The sequence below is a fragment of the Nipponia nippon genome, unplaced genomic scaffold (genome assembly GCF_047370975.1).
Source record: "Nipponia nippon isolate SJK-2023a ecotype South Korea unplaced genomic scaffold, ASM4737097v1 scaffold_15, whole genome shotgun sequence".
Classification (NCBI taxonomy): domain Eukaryota; kingdom Metazoa; phylum Chordata; class Aves; order Pelecaniformes; family Threskiornithidae; genus Nipponia; species Nipponia nippon.
The window spans coordinates 8,985,181-9,002,948 of record NW_028262331.1 but is presented as its reverse complement, the minus strand read 5'-3'; the positions used below and the strand labels follow the sequence as shown (position 1 = coordinate 9,002,948).

General features: G+C 40.2%; 1 protein-coding gene across 21 annotated transcripts in view; it reads left to right on the top strand.

The window, feature by feature from the left end:
- Positions 1–813: 813 nt before the first annotated feature.
- Positions 814–17,768, top strand: part of BCAS3 (BCAS3 microtubule associated cell migration factor) — a 373,805-nt gene continuing 356,850 nt past the window's right edge. For 11 of the 21 annotated variants that reach the window (XR_015703602.1, XM_087752414.1, XM_087752411.1 and 8 more), the window contains exons 1-5: positions 879–1,041; positions 2,469–2,556; positions 5,423–5,477; positions 7,444–7,519; positions 9,472–9,578. Coding sequence is in view for 20 of the 21 variants with exons in the window: in XM_087752414.1 (XP_087608540.1) it covers positions 2,486–2,556; positions 5,423–5,477; positions 7,444–7,519; positions 9,472–9,578 (309 nt within the window). In the remaining variant the exon portion in view is untranslated. Of the gene's footprint in view, positions 1,042–2,468; positions 2,557–5,422; positions 5,478–7,443; positions 7,520–9,471; positions 9,579–17,768 lie in introns of all 21 variants that reach the window. The other 10 variants (XM_087752425.1, XM_087752424.1, XM_087752423.1 and 7 more) reach the window with 6 other exon arrangements.

Below are 17,768 nucleotides of genomic sequence, written 5' to 3'. Positions count from 1 at the left end.
ATGAGAGGAACAAAGAACGGTTACTGTCCTCTGGTAACAGGTACTTTGTGAGGAGGTGTGCTGCGCTACGCTTTTTGGTAATTAATTTTTTTGATATTTAGATTATGGCTTTTGGTGACAGAAGTCGGGGTGGGTTCCCAGGACGGGTCACCCAATCCTGACTTTTGGGTGCCCGCTGCCTGGAGCCGGGAGCCCGAGGCCCAGGCCCCACGATGGAAACCTGACCGGGTGCGAGGAGCTGGGTGGGAGGGCGATTACCCACCCTCGGGAACCCGTGCAGCGCCGGACGCCTGTGAACACCCCTCTGCTCGGGGCAGCCCTGCCAAAAAAACCCAAACTCTGAGGAAAACCTGCTCCACCCCTCGCGAGCCGGCGGCTGTGAGCGCTCCCCGGCGCTGCCCGCTGCGGGGCGGCCTCCACCCCGAGGCCCCTCACCCGGCGCGGCCCCTCCGCCTGCCGGCCCTTCCCTCGTTTCCACCGCTGCCTCCCCCAGCCCCAGGCGCGGAGCGGAGCGGGGCCCAGGCCTCTCCCTTCGCCCCGCTCGCCGCAGGCAAACCCCGGGGCAAACGGCCCGCCCGGCGGGACGGGACGGGGCGGGAGCCGCCGCTCGCCTCAGGGCCGGCCGCTGACCCCGCCCCCGCCGTGCGTCACCGCGCACGGCCGCGCGGAAGGTAAACACTTCGCCAGCGCCTCGCGCGGGCGGGGCCTTCTCCGCCAATTGGCGGGCTCGGCGCGTGACGCACACGCGCGCGGGCCAGGCGCGGCGGCTCTCGCGAGATCCCGATGTAAACAAAGCCGCGGGGGGGGCGCAGCGCCGGCCGCCTTTCGCCGTCTCAACCGAGCTTGGGGCGCAACCGCCCTCCGTGTCCCCCGAGCCCCGCCCACTTTTGGGAAGCGGGGCCGGTGATTGGTCGGCAGAGGGGAGCAGCCCGCCTTCGGAGCCGTCTGATTGGCTAGCAGCGCGCCGTGCGCTGGGTGTCATTCCCCGTGGGGGTCCCAAACACTGTCAGTGAGGAGCCGGGCGGAGGGGAGAGGCGGCGGGTGAGGGGCACGGGACCGGGAGCGCTGGGCGAGGGCTGGGGCGGGCCCGGGCTCTGGGGGAGCGCTGTGGCCGGCTCTGAGGGCGAGTGGGGGGGATGTGAGGCCGGGCAGGGGCCGGGGCGCTGAGGGAAGGCGGGGGCCGGCGGGCAGGGCAGGTGCCGGCCGGCGGGCGGGGGCCTGAGGGGGTACGGGCGGTTGGGCCGGGAGATGGCGGGGCGTGCGGAGAGGGGCGTCCGGCGGGTCCCGGCGCCTCCCCGGCTGGCCGCGGCCTGATTCGCGGGGCGGCAGTCCGGGCAGAGGCCGGTGAGGCTGGAGCGTTTTGTTCTGGAGTTGCTCAATAGCGGGAGGTTGAGGGTGGCCGGGGTTTGCCGGCCGCCGCCGTTCTGGGGCCGGTGCTCCCGCCTGTGGGAGGGCTCCCGCCCGGCGCGGCCCGGCTGTTGCAACTTCTCAGGTGCTCGGAGCTGCGGTGCAGGTGACAGCGCTCAGGCTCGGGGGCGGGCGGCCGGCAGCGCCTGGCACGGCTGTCCCGCTGGGTTGGGGCGTAACGTGAGGAGATTATTTCCTTTACGTGCCATTTCTTCTCTTAAGGCTGCTTGGCATATGTGCCAAACTTCAGTTGTATCGCTGAACGTTTTGCTATCAATTTCTATGGGGCTAAGTGTTTATCCTTGCCTCACTTAATGAGATGGCCCTTACAACAAATGCCCAAACATGAAATGATGCTGATAACCGATACCGCCTTGGGGATTTGGCTTTTTCTCTCACTCTATGTCGTGGTTCTTGGTTTGGGGCGGGGGACGCAGTGGAGCGGATGAATGGTGGACTGGAGAGGTGGCTGGGATCTGTGATGCTCCTCCAGTGCTTTTTGCCTTTAGGAATGTTATGCTGAATTTTCACATGGAAGAACAGAAGTGTGAAGAAAAACTTGAAGGCGGCATAAAAAGCCGACATACAAAAAGTAGAATGTGTTCCATTACACTTCTTGTGTTAGCTTCAGTGTAACCCATTATGGATTTTCAAGAGTACAATACATTGCTATTGTGATTGTACGTGATTTTTATGATTATTTTCTAAGACAACAGCTCATTAGCAAATAGTGCTGCTGCTGACTGTGTACCTGCACCTCTATCTTTAATGTGCGGTTTGAAGAAATTTTTCCACTTTATCTTGTAGGCTTGTGTTCTTTTTTGTTTTCACACACATTGCAGAGCTGTGGTGATTGAGATACTGAGAAAAGAAGTTTTGGTGTTTTGTTTTGTTTTTTTTTTTTAAAAGAGTGTTGTATAGGGTCATAGTGCCTTACAGGTTTGTATAAGTCAAATTTCCTTCTTCAAGAGGTTTTTATCATCCTGAAGGCTATGTCAAGAACTAGTGTAATAAATAATCCTGATACAAATTATTATTAAAAAGAAATGTGTTTCTTACAGGTACCTGCAAAGAAACAATGGCGACAGAATCTCCACGCCGCCCCAGTCGATGTACTGGAGGAGTGGTTGTTCGCCCGCAAGCTGTCACGTAAGCACATTCTAGAAGAATAGCCCTTATTTGAAATTTTTTTTTATCTTCTTGCAGAAGAAGAGCCTAGCCTGAATTTTCTTTCAAAGCCAGCTGTGAGGGCTTGTGTTGACAGCACGGTTTTGTTGCACTGAGTATTTTCCAATAAGATAAAGTAAACAGATGTTGCATTCCTGTCTCCTAGGACTCTGCAGGTCAAACTGTCTCCCTAAATGGGATGCTTTTAGCTTAATACACCAAAACCTTCAAAGTGTACATTTTAAAGATGAATGCTTTATCTTGCAATGTTTTGTTGTTTACACAATTTTGCTGTACAAACGCTACACTAGCTGTAGATCAATGATGACAAACTTCTTCCTTAGGCTAGAAGGAACATGTGGAGCATGTTCCTTTCTTGCTGCTCTTTTTAATAATACTTTGTCACAGGGGTGGATATATTAAAACATATAAGCCTGTCATTAAATTCCTTCAATAAGTAGAATTGTGAATTCTAAATTTTTTTTGCTTAAGAGAACAAAACCGAGAACAAAGGAAGAAGCTACCTCTCTCCAGTCAGAGCTCATAAGAGACCATTTTTTTGCTTGGGCGTCCTTATTTTCATTGTGCTCACGTGAAAATACCTTCATGGCAAAAGAGCTTAGTAAGACAGTCCAGAAGATTCATGGTCTCGTCTTTGTCTGTTAAAGGATTTTTTTTTTTGTAGCAGTTTTTCTTTTTTTCTGGGGATGTTTATAGTGCTGAACTGTTGCTGCAAAATGGCGCCGTATTGAAATGTTCACTTGTACTCTCAGTTTCAGCAGCTATTAGTTTGCTGTGTATTTCAGCATCAAGATTCACTTTATTTTTTCCAGGGAGCACAAGAAACCTATCATTGTAACACAGAAAGTTGTGTTAGAGGGTTGTCTTACAGCTGTGTGATAGAATAAGCATTTTTTTACATTGCTGAATTTCTCAACAAATGCATTTCTGTTTGTAATGGCCTTTTCTCAAAGTACACTTTAAAAATATAATAACAGAAAAACACTGTAAGAATAAGATTAATTATCTGTTCTTGTGTTCCGTTAAATATGGTGGCTTGTTCTTGAGGTATATCTTTTCACTTCAAAAATTTCAGTCTTTTTGATAAGAGTTTGTGTATGTATGTTGAGCAGCCTGCAGCAGCATTCTGCTGCTCATGTTAAATTCCTAGATTCTTACTAACAGAAGTTGTTGGGTTTTTTTGTGGGTTTTGTTGTTGTTGTTTTGGTTGTTTTTAAGCATTCTAAAGATATCTTCTTGGAAGTTTTTCAACTTCAGGGGAGATTTAGAGTACCTACACTGAATAAAACATTTACCACACATCAACTTTGTTTCAAGATATACTTGGGGGGGCGGGGAAAAGGAGTACTCATTTCATGAGCTGAAAGATGAAGACAGTATGACTCTTGCTGGTAGGCATTCACATGAGAACTTCAAACACTATTTAATGCTACACCTGTAGACAACTATTATTGCTAGGTAATAAAGGGCTCTGAAGGTATACAAAGGCAGTTTTGGTGACCTACATAAATCAAAGAAGAATCAGCGCTAGAAACCACAGCTCATATTTAAGGCCTCAACTTAAAGCAATAAGACAAACTTCAATGCAGTAATCCTTGGATTGCTGAACAAAGTCTAGTTTTGTCATGAGTTGGAATAAGCTTTCTAAAATTTTAAATTATGTTTTAGATTTATCTTTGTTTTCAGAGGGGAGTCAACCAGTTAAGCTGATCCAGGTGTTGCAGCATTTGACTTGAAGTATCTTCTGTATTGCTGTGTATAGGGCAGAGTTCTTAATTCTTAAATACTAAACACTTCAATTTCTATTAAAAGAATCTTACACAGCACAGTTTCAGAAAGCACAAAGAAAGCGTATGTGCCTTTGGACGTTAAGAGCCTAGATTTCCTAATTTACGATTTTTCTTTGTTGCTATTAGAAATCTTGAGTTAGCACAGGAAAAATTACTACAAATAAAAAAAAAATCATTCATGGCTGCCAAAGCTTGTTACCTAAAGAGTTAATTTAAAAACAAAAAAAAGTTTCAGACTTTATGAAGGTAGTTCTCGTTGCCAGCATGTTTCAGTATTACTCGTTACGGAAAGCACAAACTTTTTTGCGTAGTTTCAACACCGTCTGTCAGAGTCAACCCACATTGTACGTTGTACATTGCTCAGCAGTTACACAAGAGACTCACTGCTCATGCAGGGATAAGCTAATAAAAGCTTTAGTTTAAATCTATCAGAACAAATGTATCTTGCACTATGTACTATTCTAAATCATTGCTCCTAATGAACTTCCAAGACGGAGTAAGCTTCCCAGGCTATAAAATCTTATCTGAAAATACCTCCTTACTATTCTTAGTTAGGGTTTTGTTCCATCTCCTGCCCCCAAGCGCTACCACTTACTTCATCATGGTACGTAATGCATAGGAGGCCTTGAAGTTTACTTGCACCACAAGGAGAGCTCCAGCCCTTAGCTTAAGTCCTCATCTTTGTGTTGTAATAGCCAGATCAAGTAGAGAAATACTGAAGAATAACTTCCAAATGCCTGTTCTACTTTAGTCAGCCACTCTGATGTGGAGAACATGGTTTATTTCATGGCTGTTATATTTTATGTGTTTTCCCCAAGCAGCTATTTCATAAACAGGTATCACTTAGCTTTTTACAGACTTTTAGGCTGCTATTTATAATATCAGAGTTTTGGGCAGTATATTAAGTAACTGCATTGCATACGCTAGTATTTTCCTTTGCGCTAAAGATTGTGCATGTTTTTTCTCTGGTGATATGTCTTACTTAATATATTCATAACTATTCAGTGGTAGTTAAAAATTCTCCTTCTGTTTTCAAGGGAACAGTCATATATGGAAAGCGTTGTTACGTTTCTTCAAGATGTTGTGCCACAGGTATGTGTAGATGTTTAAAACTATTTTTTTGGTGTATAAAGCAGTTGAAGTGTGTGTCAGGTGGACCAAAATATCACTGAAAAAAAAAAAAAAATTAGTTTTTTGAATGTGAATCTTGAGACCAGGGTTTTGAAAGCGTAGACTGCATACCGTCTGAAAATTGGGCCTATATATTTCCTCTGATAGGTAATAAATTAAATAAAAAACTTAGCTACCCAGAAGTTGAAGGATTACAATATAAATAGCAGGAAGAAGATTGCAGCCTTTTCCTGCAATAATTTTGGCAATAGAATAGTTGGGGAGGGGAGAGGAGAGACTGGGCATGATACTTGCTCTGCTTCTTACAAATACGTTTTTTCTGGGTTGTAGTTGAAACCCTATGTATGAACCCTGGCTGGATTGGTGTTAGAACAACTTGGCAGACAAACTTTGTCACCTTAATTTTTGTCATTGGCTGAAAGGAGGAAGTTTCTTTTGCCTCCTTTACTCCCTCTTTTTTGTCTCATTTCCTTAACCTTGCCTCAGAGTGTCCTGGCTGCTGTGGGACTGTGGGGCTCTGCCTAACCTGTTGTTCTCCGGTGAGCTGAGTTTTGCAAAACAGGAGTCCTCGCTCTGTGTTGTTAATTTTTTTTTTTTTCATTTCTGGGATATTCCTCTCTGGAGAACAGCAATGATGCTTATCTCTGCTCTTGGTCATAGTTTTCACAGGTAGCAGCAGTGTGAAACTGGAATGGTCACTTCTGTATTGCTCATAGGCCTCTCGGTAGCAGAGGGAAACTAATTTTGTTTTGTTACTCTTAGGGAAAGCATTAGTCAGTAGTGGAGAAGCATTGCAGCTAATTGTCTGTAGCGCCAGGAAACTATCTTGGTTCTTATTTGAAGGATTATCTTGGTTAGTTAGTCATGAATTTCCTCAATAAGAATATAAAAAAATTTCCCCTCACTAATATTAATTTGTGAAATGCATTTTGGGCTCATGGTCAAAATTAAAAATAGTCAAACTTTCATTTAAAAGGTTGCTGCATTCCACCCCCCCACCTTTTTTCCCTTCTGTAGTTAAAGGATACAGTCTGTGTTTTATTTTACAAATCAGTTTGCCTTGGAAGCATGGAATGTGATTTGTTTTGAAAAGTAATACCCATACTTATTTTTTAAATTTGTATTTTTAGTTCATGTTATTGCTTTTCTGGCATGTATAAAGTGATTATACAAGCTCTTCTCATATTTAATCCAAAATACTGCGCAGTATTTTGTTATAGTTCACTTGGAAGTGATGGTATTTCTACTGTAGCTCATGTTCTTACTACCACAGTTTCTCCCGAGAACTGTAAAACTTGCAGTTTGGAAACACTGCACGTCTCCTTCACCGTTTCTTTTTGTATCTCATCTTTTTATGGGAATCTGTAGGACACAGAACTGAAACATGGATCTGTTCTACTGGAATGACAGTTTATTCTCTTTTAAATGGCTATATTAAAGATGTCACAAATATAACTAAAACACATCAGTAAAATAAACTATGTGTAAAGGTGTCTTTCTTTCCTCAGTCTTGCTTACAAAGCTTTTAAGTGAATTAAAGAGAATTTTAAAAGTAAAAATGTGTCACGTGAGAACCTCTAACGTTGCTTTTAGAAGTAGTGTACAACTGCTAAAGTTACAGGTTGTAGAAGCCACTGTTTTAGCTTGACTAAATTGCTTTTCTAACCTGCTCCAGAAGACTTGTTATATAGGTTTTGTCATTTCTATCTTAGTAAGTGATGTTATGCTTGTTGAGTTATATTTAGTATGGTGTATATTGATCATGGAGCCATTCATTTTTGAAACAAAACCTCACAGAAATACTGGTGACAGTAAGATACGTGTATCTGGCTTGCTTTCTTAACTTACATTCCCTCTTATGATCTATGGAGGGTGGAAAAAAAAGGTGTTAAACTTTCTTATTTTGACTCTCTTGCTTTTTATCCAGGCCTACAGTGGTACGCCACCAGCAGAAGAAAAGGAGAAGATCATTTGGGTCAGATTTGAAAATGCAGATTTAAATGGTATGGCTTTATTTTCTCTCACTTATTTTTGTGATTTTTTGGGTCCCTGTACAATAATTTCAGTCAGCTTTATCAGTAGGCATTGTTGTCTCAAAGTATTTCATTTCCCTGTTCTAGATAAACTAAATTCTCAGTGAGTAACTGCACTTTTGTTTCAATACCTACCAAATAGAAGAAATAGGCCTTGCAACTTCATCTAAAGGCAAACTACCTCTTGCTTAGGAAGTGAGGCAAATCGTCCCCCTCCTCCCCAATCCATTTATTTTCCCTAAGGTAATTGAAAACAAAGCATAGAACTGAATTTATTTCATCTACTGTTTGATTTTAAAGCCAGATTATTTAACTGTGAATCCAGTCCAGGTCCCAGATATATTTTCAGTGGTGTGGTAGAATTCATAGTAACCTAGAAAGGAAGAGCTGTTGGGGAAAATGAGCAGGAGATTCCACGATGTCTTTCAGGGCAATAATAAAGGAAAGCCACAAAATATTCTTAAAATGTAATTTGTTTATCACTTCCAGTGTATCTTAATAAATCATCGGCAAAGACTACTGACCTAGTGCAGGCAATGGATTTCCAACCTTTTTAAGAAAAAATGGTGGTTTTTACAAGCTTTTTCTAAGAGTATCAAGTAAATCCCCACTGAAGATCTCAGCTGGTTTACCTGTCTATCCCAGTTACCTGTTTTTTGAATAAGGAACGTTAGGGACTGAATGAGAGGTGGTTGAATGCTCCTATCACGTAGTTACTTCTTGAATTAATTGAACATCTTGGAGTTGCTTTTGGTGTGTGGTATGTGTCCTTGTCATAGCTGGGGAACTAAGGGATCTGCCTTCTGGAGAACACTGGATTTAAGTCTTTCAGCAAATTGCTGTTTCTTGTCTGCCGTCTTATTTTCCTGTCTAGAGCTCTATGGTAAAGGCTCTTTTCTGATCTTGGATGAAATAATAGCAACCATAGCCAGAGCTGTGATGGGGAATTTTCAGCCTTTCCAAGAGGTTAATAGGGAAGATTATATGTTTTCCAGCTGTTGAAATGGCGCAGAGGCTGGCAGTTCATAAATTCATGGTTATTAGACCTAGAAAAGACCTATCAACCTGTACATGGCATTATGTCCAGCTTTAGGCTAGTTAAGGTTTGTTTGCTTGTGGCTTTGTTTTCCTCGTATGTTTATTTTTAAAAAATCTCAGGCATTCCTTCTTTAAGTTCTTTTCTACAGTATAGCAAGAACTCTTTAGAATATTCTTCAGAATCCTTCTGAAGGATTTAAGTTTAAATTTACTTTTGTGCAGCCTAATCGGACTGGGCCTGAATACATCCTATTTCACCATCCTAAATATTTCTTCTTTCTTTGATGCTTACATGCTTGCAGTGAGCTTTTATTCATTCTCTCATGGTTGAAAGTGTAGTTTTAGAGGGCTTTACTCAAAAAAAGCTCAATATCTTGATTGTTATGTCCTGTAGCACTTTTCTTCCTGGGGATTTTCTTCTTTTGGTAAGGTTGATGTAAAGAATAATTACATAGTATCTAGAAATAGTTTTGATCAGTCTGTGCATTTGTAATTTCTGTATTTGTTAATGTTTATTTTGTTGGTCCTTTGCAAATTTTTCTCTGTTTGAAAAGTTTGCCGTGTTTTATTAATTATTGGAGAAAGAATTACAGAAATTTTTGGGGTATTTAGTGACAACCCACATTGTAATTCAGAATTTTTTTCTCCATCATTTTAAATTTTAATGTTTTATAACCTCTCTGTGAAACTTTAACAAGTCTCTTATGTTTGCCTAAAAGAATATATTTCAGTATTGTTCCAGCATAAAATTTTAAACCGCTTTGCTTGCTTTTACTTATGACAATGGAAACACGCATTGAGAAAACACCATCTAGTATAACTGACACCAGCCATAGTTGATCCTAACCTGTTAATAATGGCTTTGATATTTAAACCCAATTTAGATACATCAAGGAATATGGAGTTTCATGAAATCCATAGCACCGGGAATGAGCCACCGTTACTGCTAATGATCGGATACAGTGATGGAATGCAAGTCTGGAGCATACCTGTAAGTACAGAGGTCACTTCTGTGCCAGAGGCTTTTTTGTTTGTAATGTCGTGTTATTACTTTAATATTATAATTTTTGATATTGAAGTGGAAAGATCCAACACTTTCCATCCCTGTCATATGGTTTGTATGTAATATGCTTATCTTAAGATGAATACTGAGTATAGATCAAACACTTGAATTCATGTACTTTTAGATTTGAGGGCTTTTTACAAATGATTTCTGTTAAGTAAATTTTCAGAGCCAAAAAGAACCTACAGAAAGGAGTAAGGGTGGAAAAATATGAAAAGAATTTGTTTGTCGCAGGAATGCAAGTATGACAGTATTAGTAGTATTTTACAATCACATGTTTGTCATGTACATGATTTGCAATTTTAATTTTATTAAAGTCTATGCGTGCACATGGGTTTGATTTCATGCTGTCATACACACACCCTGCAGTTTGTATTTCAGAGTGGGTTATGAGCACATGGTCTTAATTTGAGGAATTTCCCCCAAATTTCTTGAAACTATGGAATAAAGTTTAATACGGTCGGTCATAAAATTCTTAAATTGAAAAAAAAAATTGCTTGTAACACCTTGTCCTTCAAAATAATGTAGAGAGGATGGAGTTCTTTCCCTTTGTAAGATACATTGTTTTTCTTTTTTTAGAAATATGTTGTGTTTTTTAATTTACAGTTAGCTATGTAGGACGTGTGTTTATATACCAGTAGCTTAGACAGTATAATAGAAAATAATGTTAATTTGCACACCAAAATCTAAGTTAAATTGAGTTTCACTGGAGTGTGGGAGAGCTGGCTTTTTACCCTCTTGATTGCGTATTGTTAGCTGGAGATGAGGAAGGAGAAAACTGCTTTTGCATTTGAAGGAAGGTTTAATAGAAATGAAATATGACCTAGTATACTTTACTAAATTTCAGTATTTAGAAACTTCTTACTGAAATTTAGGAACTTTAATCAAAATTTAGGAACATTTTAACCAAAATATAGGAAACTTCATCTGCTTGTATGTCCTGAGAAACTGCATCTAATTCTAACTTTCATGGCTTTATTTTTAATGGAGCAAAACATATCTTTGGATTGTTTTTGTATTTTATCTTTTTAGAGCAGAATTGTGTACGACATAGCAAAGCTAGCTTGTCCACTTTTTTTTTTTTAAATCTGCCTTACACTGGAATGACTTTGAATACTAAAAAATGGGTTTACAGTATATAATTAGTTTTGTACACGTTTGAAGACTGATCAGTTTTATGTTACTGTACAAATCAGATTATTAAAATGGTTCAGAAATGGCTTTGCTTTGTTCTTCAAAGTGTATTACAGAAAACAAACATTAGGTGTCAGTAAGATACTGAGCTAAGAGAGGAAAACCACTGCAGCAGTACCAGCAGTTATAGCACAAGTTGATCAATTAGTTAAGATACTGTGAGTAGTCACGTAGACTTAAGCTAAAGAATTTTTATAAAACAGCTTACTTTATCCTGCTGAAATGTTCTTATCCAAATGAACGCATTTGTTGTGAAAAATGTATGGAAGTACATTGTGTTGCCATGGGGCTTGTGCTGGCCACTCTATGATAAGAGGAGCTTTGTGTCTAGCAGAGATTGTTTTGGCCTTTTCCCCCTGTGTGTGTGTACGTAACATGCCCTTGCTTTGTGGTTAGGGGAGGGTTCTGCGCATCCCTCTAAAGTGACTTTCTGTGTCCGAATGAGTGTCCCTGTCAGAGCTATCTGTGTCAGTGCTCTTGAGAAATTTGTTGAGGTGGGATCTTACGTGTATGAGGAAAGCAAGAATGAAAGAAGACAGCCTCAGTTCTTTGGTATGTGAACAGATTACCTCGGTGTAACCTGTTCTGCACTAACTGTCTGTGTTTAAACTCTTACCCCGTGGTACGCTGCAGTAAACATGAAATAATTTGATGGAGATTACTAACAAATGACGAGTTAAACTACTTTGTTTATCCAGGCTTATGTGGAGTAAGTGTGCTTACTGGTACTGTCAGGCAGGTAGTATGAGGTAGCTTATCCATGTTTCCTAGTGGAAAAGAGGGGTTTTGTTTGGGTTTGTGGATTTTTTTTCTTTTTTTTTTCTTTTTTTTTTCTTTCCCTTCTTGTGTCTGAATTAGCCACAAGTTAGGCCACGGAATACCTGATGCTACCTTCTTTTTCAGTAGGACAATACAGCCAGGTTGTCTCTTTTTCCCCAGTGTATTTCACTTCTTCATAATCCCTGAATTTTGATAGTATTTAATATTTTAGGAAAAATAAGAAAAATGAAATTGCAGGACAGTTTCTGTTGGTGTCATCCATTTTTTGCAGAGGTATTTTTAATGGGTGGTGGGGGAAGTCCAGTGAAATGGAAAAAATGCCAAATGTGGAAATATTTTACCATCCATCTCAAGAATGTCAACTGTAGAGTTATTGCATCGCTTTGTCAGCCCTTCATCTGTATATTTTGTGAAATTCTGAGATCGCATCCAGAGAGGTACAGCTTCGACCTGTGCAATTTGTATGCGTTAGTATAATGTCAATGCGGGAATGGTTCCTTTGTTAGTAAGATAGTCTTGGAGAGTTTCTCACATTGATAGTCTTTAACATCAATTTTAAATATCTTTTCAGAGCAGAGTTTGTATATCCAACAAATTTGGAGGTGACATAACCCGTTTTTTTCCCCATGTTGTTGTTTCTCCATATCATTTTTTTGCTTACGTAGTCTGAGTAAAATAAAGTCTGGCAGTTAGGTGACTGACTTAATATTTAGAGTTTATTTGGCACCACTTTTTTGTGTCCTTCGGTATTATACAAACCTTTGTTCTTGATCTTGCTGAGTATTTAGCTTGTAATTAAGCAACGTTGTTCCAGTTAAGAAAAAAACCCGGATCTCCTATAGTTTAAAAACCTTTCAATCTGAAAAAGCAACAATTTGACGTTTATGTGAAAATCTACCCCGTAAGGCTATTATCTGTAGCGTTGTGCTTTTTATTCGTACAATTGAACCTCTATTCAGCACTTAATAAAGTAATGTGTTGCAGGCAGTCCAGTTTGTGTCTGAGTGATTATGAAGTGTTTATGACAGCTTCTAAGCTGACACTCTCGGTAATGGTGTTGCGTTGACTTCTAAACACCTTCGCAGTCTGCCTCCAGGAGTGTGTGTCTCTCTGCAGTCTGAGTGGTTTCACATTAACATCTCCTTGGAGTAAGATCTTTGACTACAGAAGTGTTACTTGCAAATGGAAGATACCATTAGGGCTGCTTCAAAGGACTGAAATAATGTTTGGACTGCAGGGTGCTGAAGTAACGGCTGGGGTTTTGAAGTGCAGTGTCTAAATCTGTATTGCATAAGAAGCGGAAGGTGTCCATCCAAACGACTTTTCTTTGATCTTTGTTTTGAAATGGGGGTGGGAAGGTTAAAAGTGTTCTTAAAATATGCCCTGCTAAGTGGGGAGAAATCTGGGAATATACAAAAGTATGCCTAGAAGTTCCTATTTGATAATTGTGCAGTGTAGTTTTGTGTTTTATTTGGAATTTTTTTTTCCCTTGCTCCCAGTTTCATGTTTCAAATACAATTGGAACTGGTTTCTGCCTAGTGTGGTTTCCAAGTATCTGTTCTAGATGTTCCTGTTCAGGGAAATGCATGTTGGCTGGTTTTGTGGCAGATAATTTTTTTCATTGTATACTGGAAGCTTCAGAAGTAGAAAAATCATCTTAATTTAATGGTTCATATTACAATTAAAAGAGAACGATCAAGCTTGAGTTGAATAAAGTAGGAACTACCAAAGGGACCTTTTAATAACAAGCACAGCTGTATATTTAGCAAAAAAATACTTAAAGGCTGTGGTATACTGACGCTGCCACAGACTGATGGGATGTGTCAGCCCATATGGTAGGTGACTTCCACATGGAGACCTGGAATGCAGAGGACTCGTTGGACAAGGATGGCATCAGGCACTGCCATTTTTCTACTGGCAGACCTTAAATTTCTTTAAATGCTGCAGTCAATAATACTATGATTTTTAAGTTGTTAAAACTGCAGTTGTACAGCAGATGGTGTGTGTATGTGGATGTATAGATGGATGTATATGGGAAGTCAGACATGCCAGTTCCATTTTGTTTTCTCAGCTGTTCATCCAAAGCCCTGTCTGCTGGGGTTTCGATGTGGTCGTCTTAGTCCCTTGTAATTCTTCCCCTTTTAGAGCTGGGAAAAGGACCAGTCACTTCCCACATAGTAAGCTGCGATCCTTCCTCTGTCCAGACCTCCTCCTGATAGAGAGTACCGCTGTTAAGGCTTGTATTAGCCACTTGGAAAATGTAGTAATGACCTGACCTAGTAACCCTGAAAAAAGTCTAAGGACTTTACAAAACATCTATACAAATCATTTTCTGAGGCTTTGGTTTTTTATGCTGCAGATGTAGCAGTATGTAAGAACTTTGTTTTTACGCTCATTAAGCGACTGCAGAACTGTTGGAAGCTTTTTTAAACTCATATTATACCCTACATTAGTAGGAAAAAGAACACGTGCAACAGCCTTTGAAAAGGATGTGGTGGGAGGTATCGGAAGAGTCCCAACGGCGTTCCATGTGGCCCTCCTTGGATGGGGTCAAAGCTGAAATGAGGACTCATGAAGGGTGTTTCTACCCATATTCTGCCTCCTTCCAATATTGTCTGTGCCATTCTTGTCTTTGTAGCAATGAAGTGATGAAAAACAATGCAGAACTGTCCCCCAAATTAGAATTTTATAGGGATCCTGCAGCCTAATCGTGCTAAAACTCCTCAAAACGTATGACAAATAAAGTGAGAACGTTGAGGAAACTGTAACCAAAACCATTTCTAAACTTTCATTCTTTTTTAAATTCGGTTAGTGTTGTCATAATTTCAAATGCTAGGTGCAATTTCATACTTAATTCTGTCACTAGAGTAGACACCTGTAACATTCTTTGAGCATCTAAATTCTTATAATCTCTCGATAATTAGAGAGATTTGTTTTGAATAAAAAAGTGGACTGTTTGAATTTCTAAACTAAAATGATAAAAATTGTCTCTTTACTTACAGTCTTTCCTTACTCTCTAAGTAGCAAAATGACTGGTAGTAGTCTTTAACCCAACATGATTATATCAAACAGTATTTTGTGATGGTATCTGTCAGTTGCCTATTGTTGTATCATAACATATCATGATAGTCTAGATCATATTTAAAACATATATCAGGATATAAAAAAAAAAAACCAACCTGATATCTTCCCTGTGCTCTGTGACAGTTTTTTAATATACAAGCAGTTTGCTTTTATATAGTTGAACAGTAGTTTAAACATTGAGTTTTGAACTTTGTTTCAGTTTGGTGTGCGTTTGACTTTTTTTTTTTTTACCATGTGAAAACCATTTTCTATGGTTGGAAACTATTAGTTATCCTTAGTGTGAACAAAACTTCCTTTGTTCTGTTTTTTTACGGGTGCAAACTGGTATGCTCCAAACAATAAAGCTCTGTCATCAAAAATTAACCAGTGCTCCAGATCTCTGGTCTGTCATATTTTAAGCGGTAGCTCAAGACGTCTAAGTGGAGGAGAGAGTTCTTCTTCCCCTTTCAATCTGTTATTATTGGAAGAGAGCGATGAAGACTTCACTGGGGGCCGGGTTTTGAATCGGCGTGTTCTTTGCTCGCAGCCTTCCCTGTAGGTCTGGGGCTTGTGGTTTGATACCAGGCGCTGGGAAAGCTGAAATGTTCTATCAGACCAGCTTGGAGCCGTCATTTTGGATCCACTCTTTCAGAGAACGAGTACCTGAAGCTGCTTTTATAGCTTAATATTCAATTCTTGAAACCTGTTTGGAAATATTCTTGGCTTTTGGAATGGGAAAGAAAAACTTTTAAGAGCTTTGAAAGCTGCCACAGGGACTCGCTACTTATCTGGATCAAATCCAAAATGGCAGCCACGGCCTCGTTTCTTCACAGGTGCTTTTTGAAGAATTTAAAGCTCTGTTTTCAGTTCATGAAATCTATTTATATTTTGTCTATGCTTATGAGACTGTGTAGCTCAAGGGACTGGTAATGGGATGTGGAGCCTTTTACTTATACTTGCCAGCCCATATCTCACCCAAACTGGCAGCGACGAAGTTGTTAGCCATTCAGCGATGGGGCTGGGCTTATGTTAAATGTAGCTCCTTGTCCCACTTTAGATCCTAGTGGAATAAGTGTCCCATTCACAGAAAAGATTGGCTGTCTGTGTTGGCTGTCTCAGGGGTGAGATAAGGCCTGAACTGGCAGGAAGATCAGACTATATAATCTCCCTGCTCTGAAGATGGTGCTTTCAGTCAAAATTGATACATGTGCCCTCAGCAATGGTAATAAAGTTTTATGTTTTATATAGATAAATGAAGGGCATTAGCATCAACCACAGTTAATTCAGGATTTTATAAGACTGCTAATATCAGAAGCTTCTGCTGGTGGTAGTGTTAATTATAAGTTGAAGAAAATCTTGAACTCTAAAGTCCTAATGCATTTTTCAATGCCAAGCAAACCAGAGGAACAACCAAGCTCTTACTGATTCAGGGCATACAACAAAGTCCAATGCTTTCTGTGATATTCTGTTTCTATGGAACAGTTAAGGACATACAACTTGAAAAAAATCCCTTGAGAAAACTGTTGTTTTATGGAGCTATGATCAATTAAGTATTGGTGTTTTAATCTGATCCATGTTGTAGTGTTACGTCCAGATCTTTTGTAAACTTTTTGGTGCTTTTTACTGAATTTGACTTTTTCTTTACAAATGAGATGTCAGTGGTTGGGTGGGATCTTGTATTTTCCTTACAGTGGAGGTATATCTTAAAATGTGCTCCTTTTTGGCTCCCAGGACTCAGCAACGTATAACTTGCTAAGTACATGAGCTGTACAGATGGCTGAAGTTATCTGAACATTTACTTGCTTTTTTCTTAGTTCTACACGGTTTCCCCTTTCCTGGGGGGGGGGGGGGGGGAAATCCTACACAGACTGAGAGGAAAGGACATGTTCCACTGCAGTATTACACATGACAGTGGTCTCAAAACAGTTAGGAGCTAACTACCTATCTCATCTTTGTCACTGGCTGATCGTGTGGCTTTGGTTAGTCCATTTAACCTTTCTTTCTGTAACTTCCCCCCAGTATAAAATGATAAAATGGTTATCTTTTAAATAATGAATATTAATTATTAAAAAGTAAAAGCATTACATGCATGAAAAGAGCTGGGCTGGGATTTTCATGTTGGGTGCTGAAGTACAAATAAACTTCATTTGTATTTGTACATTTTAGGCTTTTCTCTGAAAATCTCAACTTGAAGCTCTACCAGGTCTTGGCATCACAGGCTAAATAAACATACTCTCTGGAGTTCAGTATATTTAAGAGCAGAAACTGAGTTAAGAAGGTTTGGCCTTCTTCGTGTATCTTACTTTTGGGACTATAACTTTATTTGAAGTAGGTTGGAGTTAGAGCTCATGTGCTGGCATAGTTAAAAAGTAGAAGGAGGTGACTGAATTGGGTTGGGTTATTTTATGTGAATCACTTCTTCCATACTTTTGTTACGGTAGTTCTTTTCCCTCTTGTTTTCATTCATAGCCATTGATGTGCATACACATGTGAAACAGCATTTTCATGATTTGGGGGAAAAAATCTTTAATTGCCAATAATAATAGTTCCAAAGCCTTATATTTTTCTTCTTCTCCATTTCCTCCTTTCCCTTTTCATAGAGCTGGTGTGTTCCGATGGATAGAAAATGAGCTGCTGTCTTCATCTCTTCTCTCTCTCTCTCTCTCATATGTATTTTCCTCATTTTCTGCTTAGCTGCGCTCTACTTTTTTCCAAGCTGCCTTTTCTGGATGCAGATGTTATCTATGTGCTTTCCCCCCCCCGACACACACACTGTCCTCCAAATTCATGATCTGTTAAAAACGATCAGCAAACCTTTCCTGAGTTGATTTCTGATCATCATTCTTTTGTCTTGTATAGAATCTGGTCAGCAAGCTCTTCAGAGCAGAGGCCTCTAGCTGTCCCAGAGGGAGACTTAAACTTGTTTTGCAAAAGCTGGAGTACTACAAATGTTGTATGTTGTTCACATCATGCTGCTAGCTGGAAGAGGAGAATCCGCTATAGTTGGAACATCTGCCTAAGAAAATGAGAGCAGGGTAGACTAAGGGATTAATTCTCATACTGATTACAGTTTTAAAACTG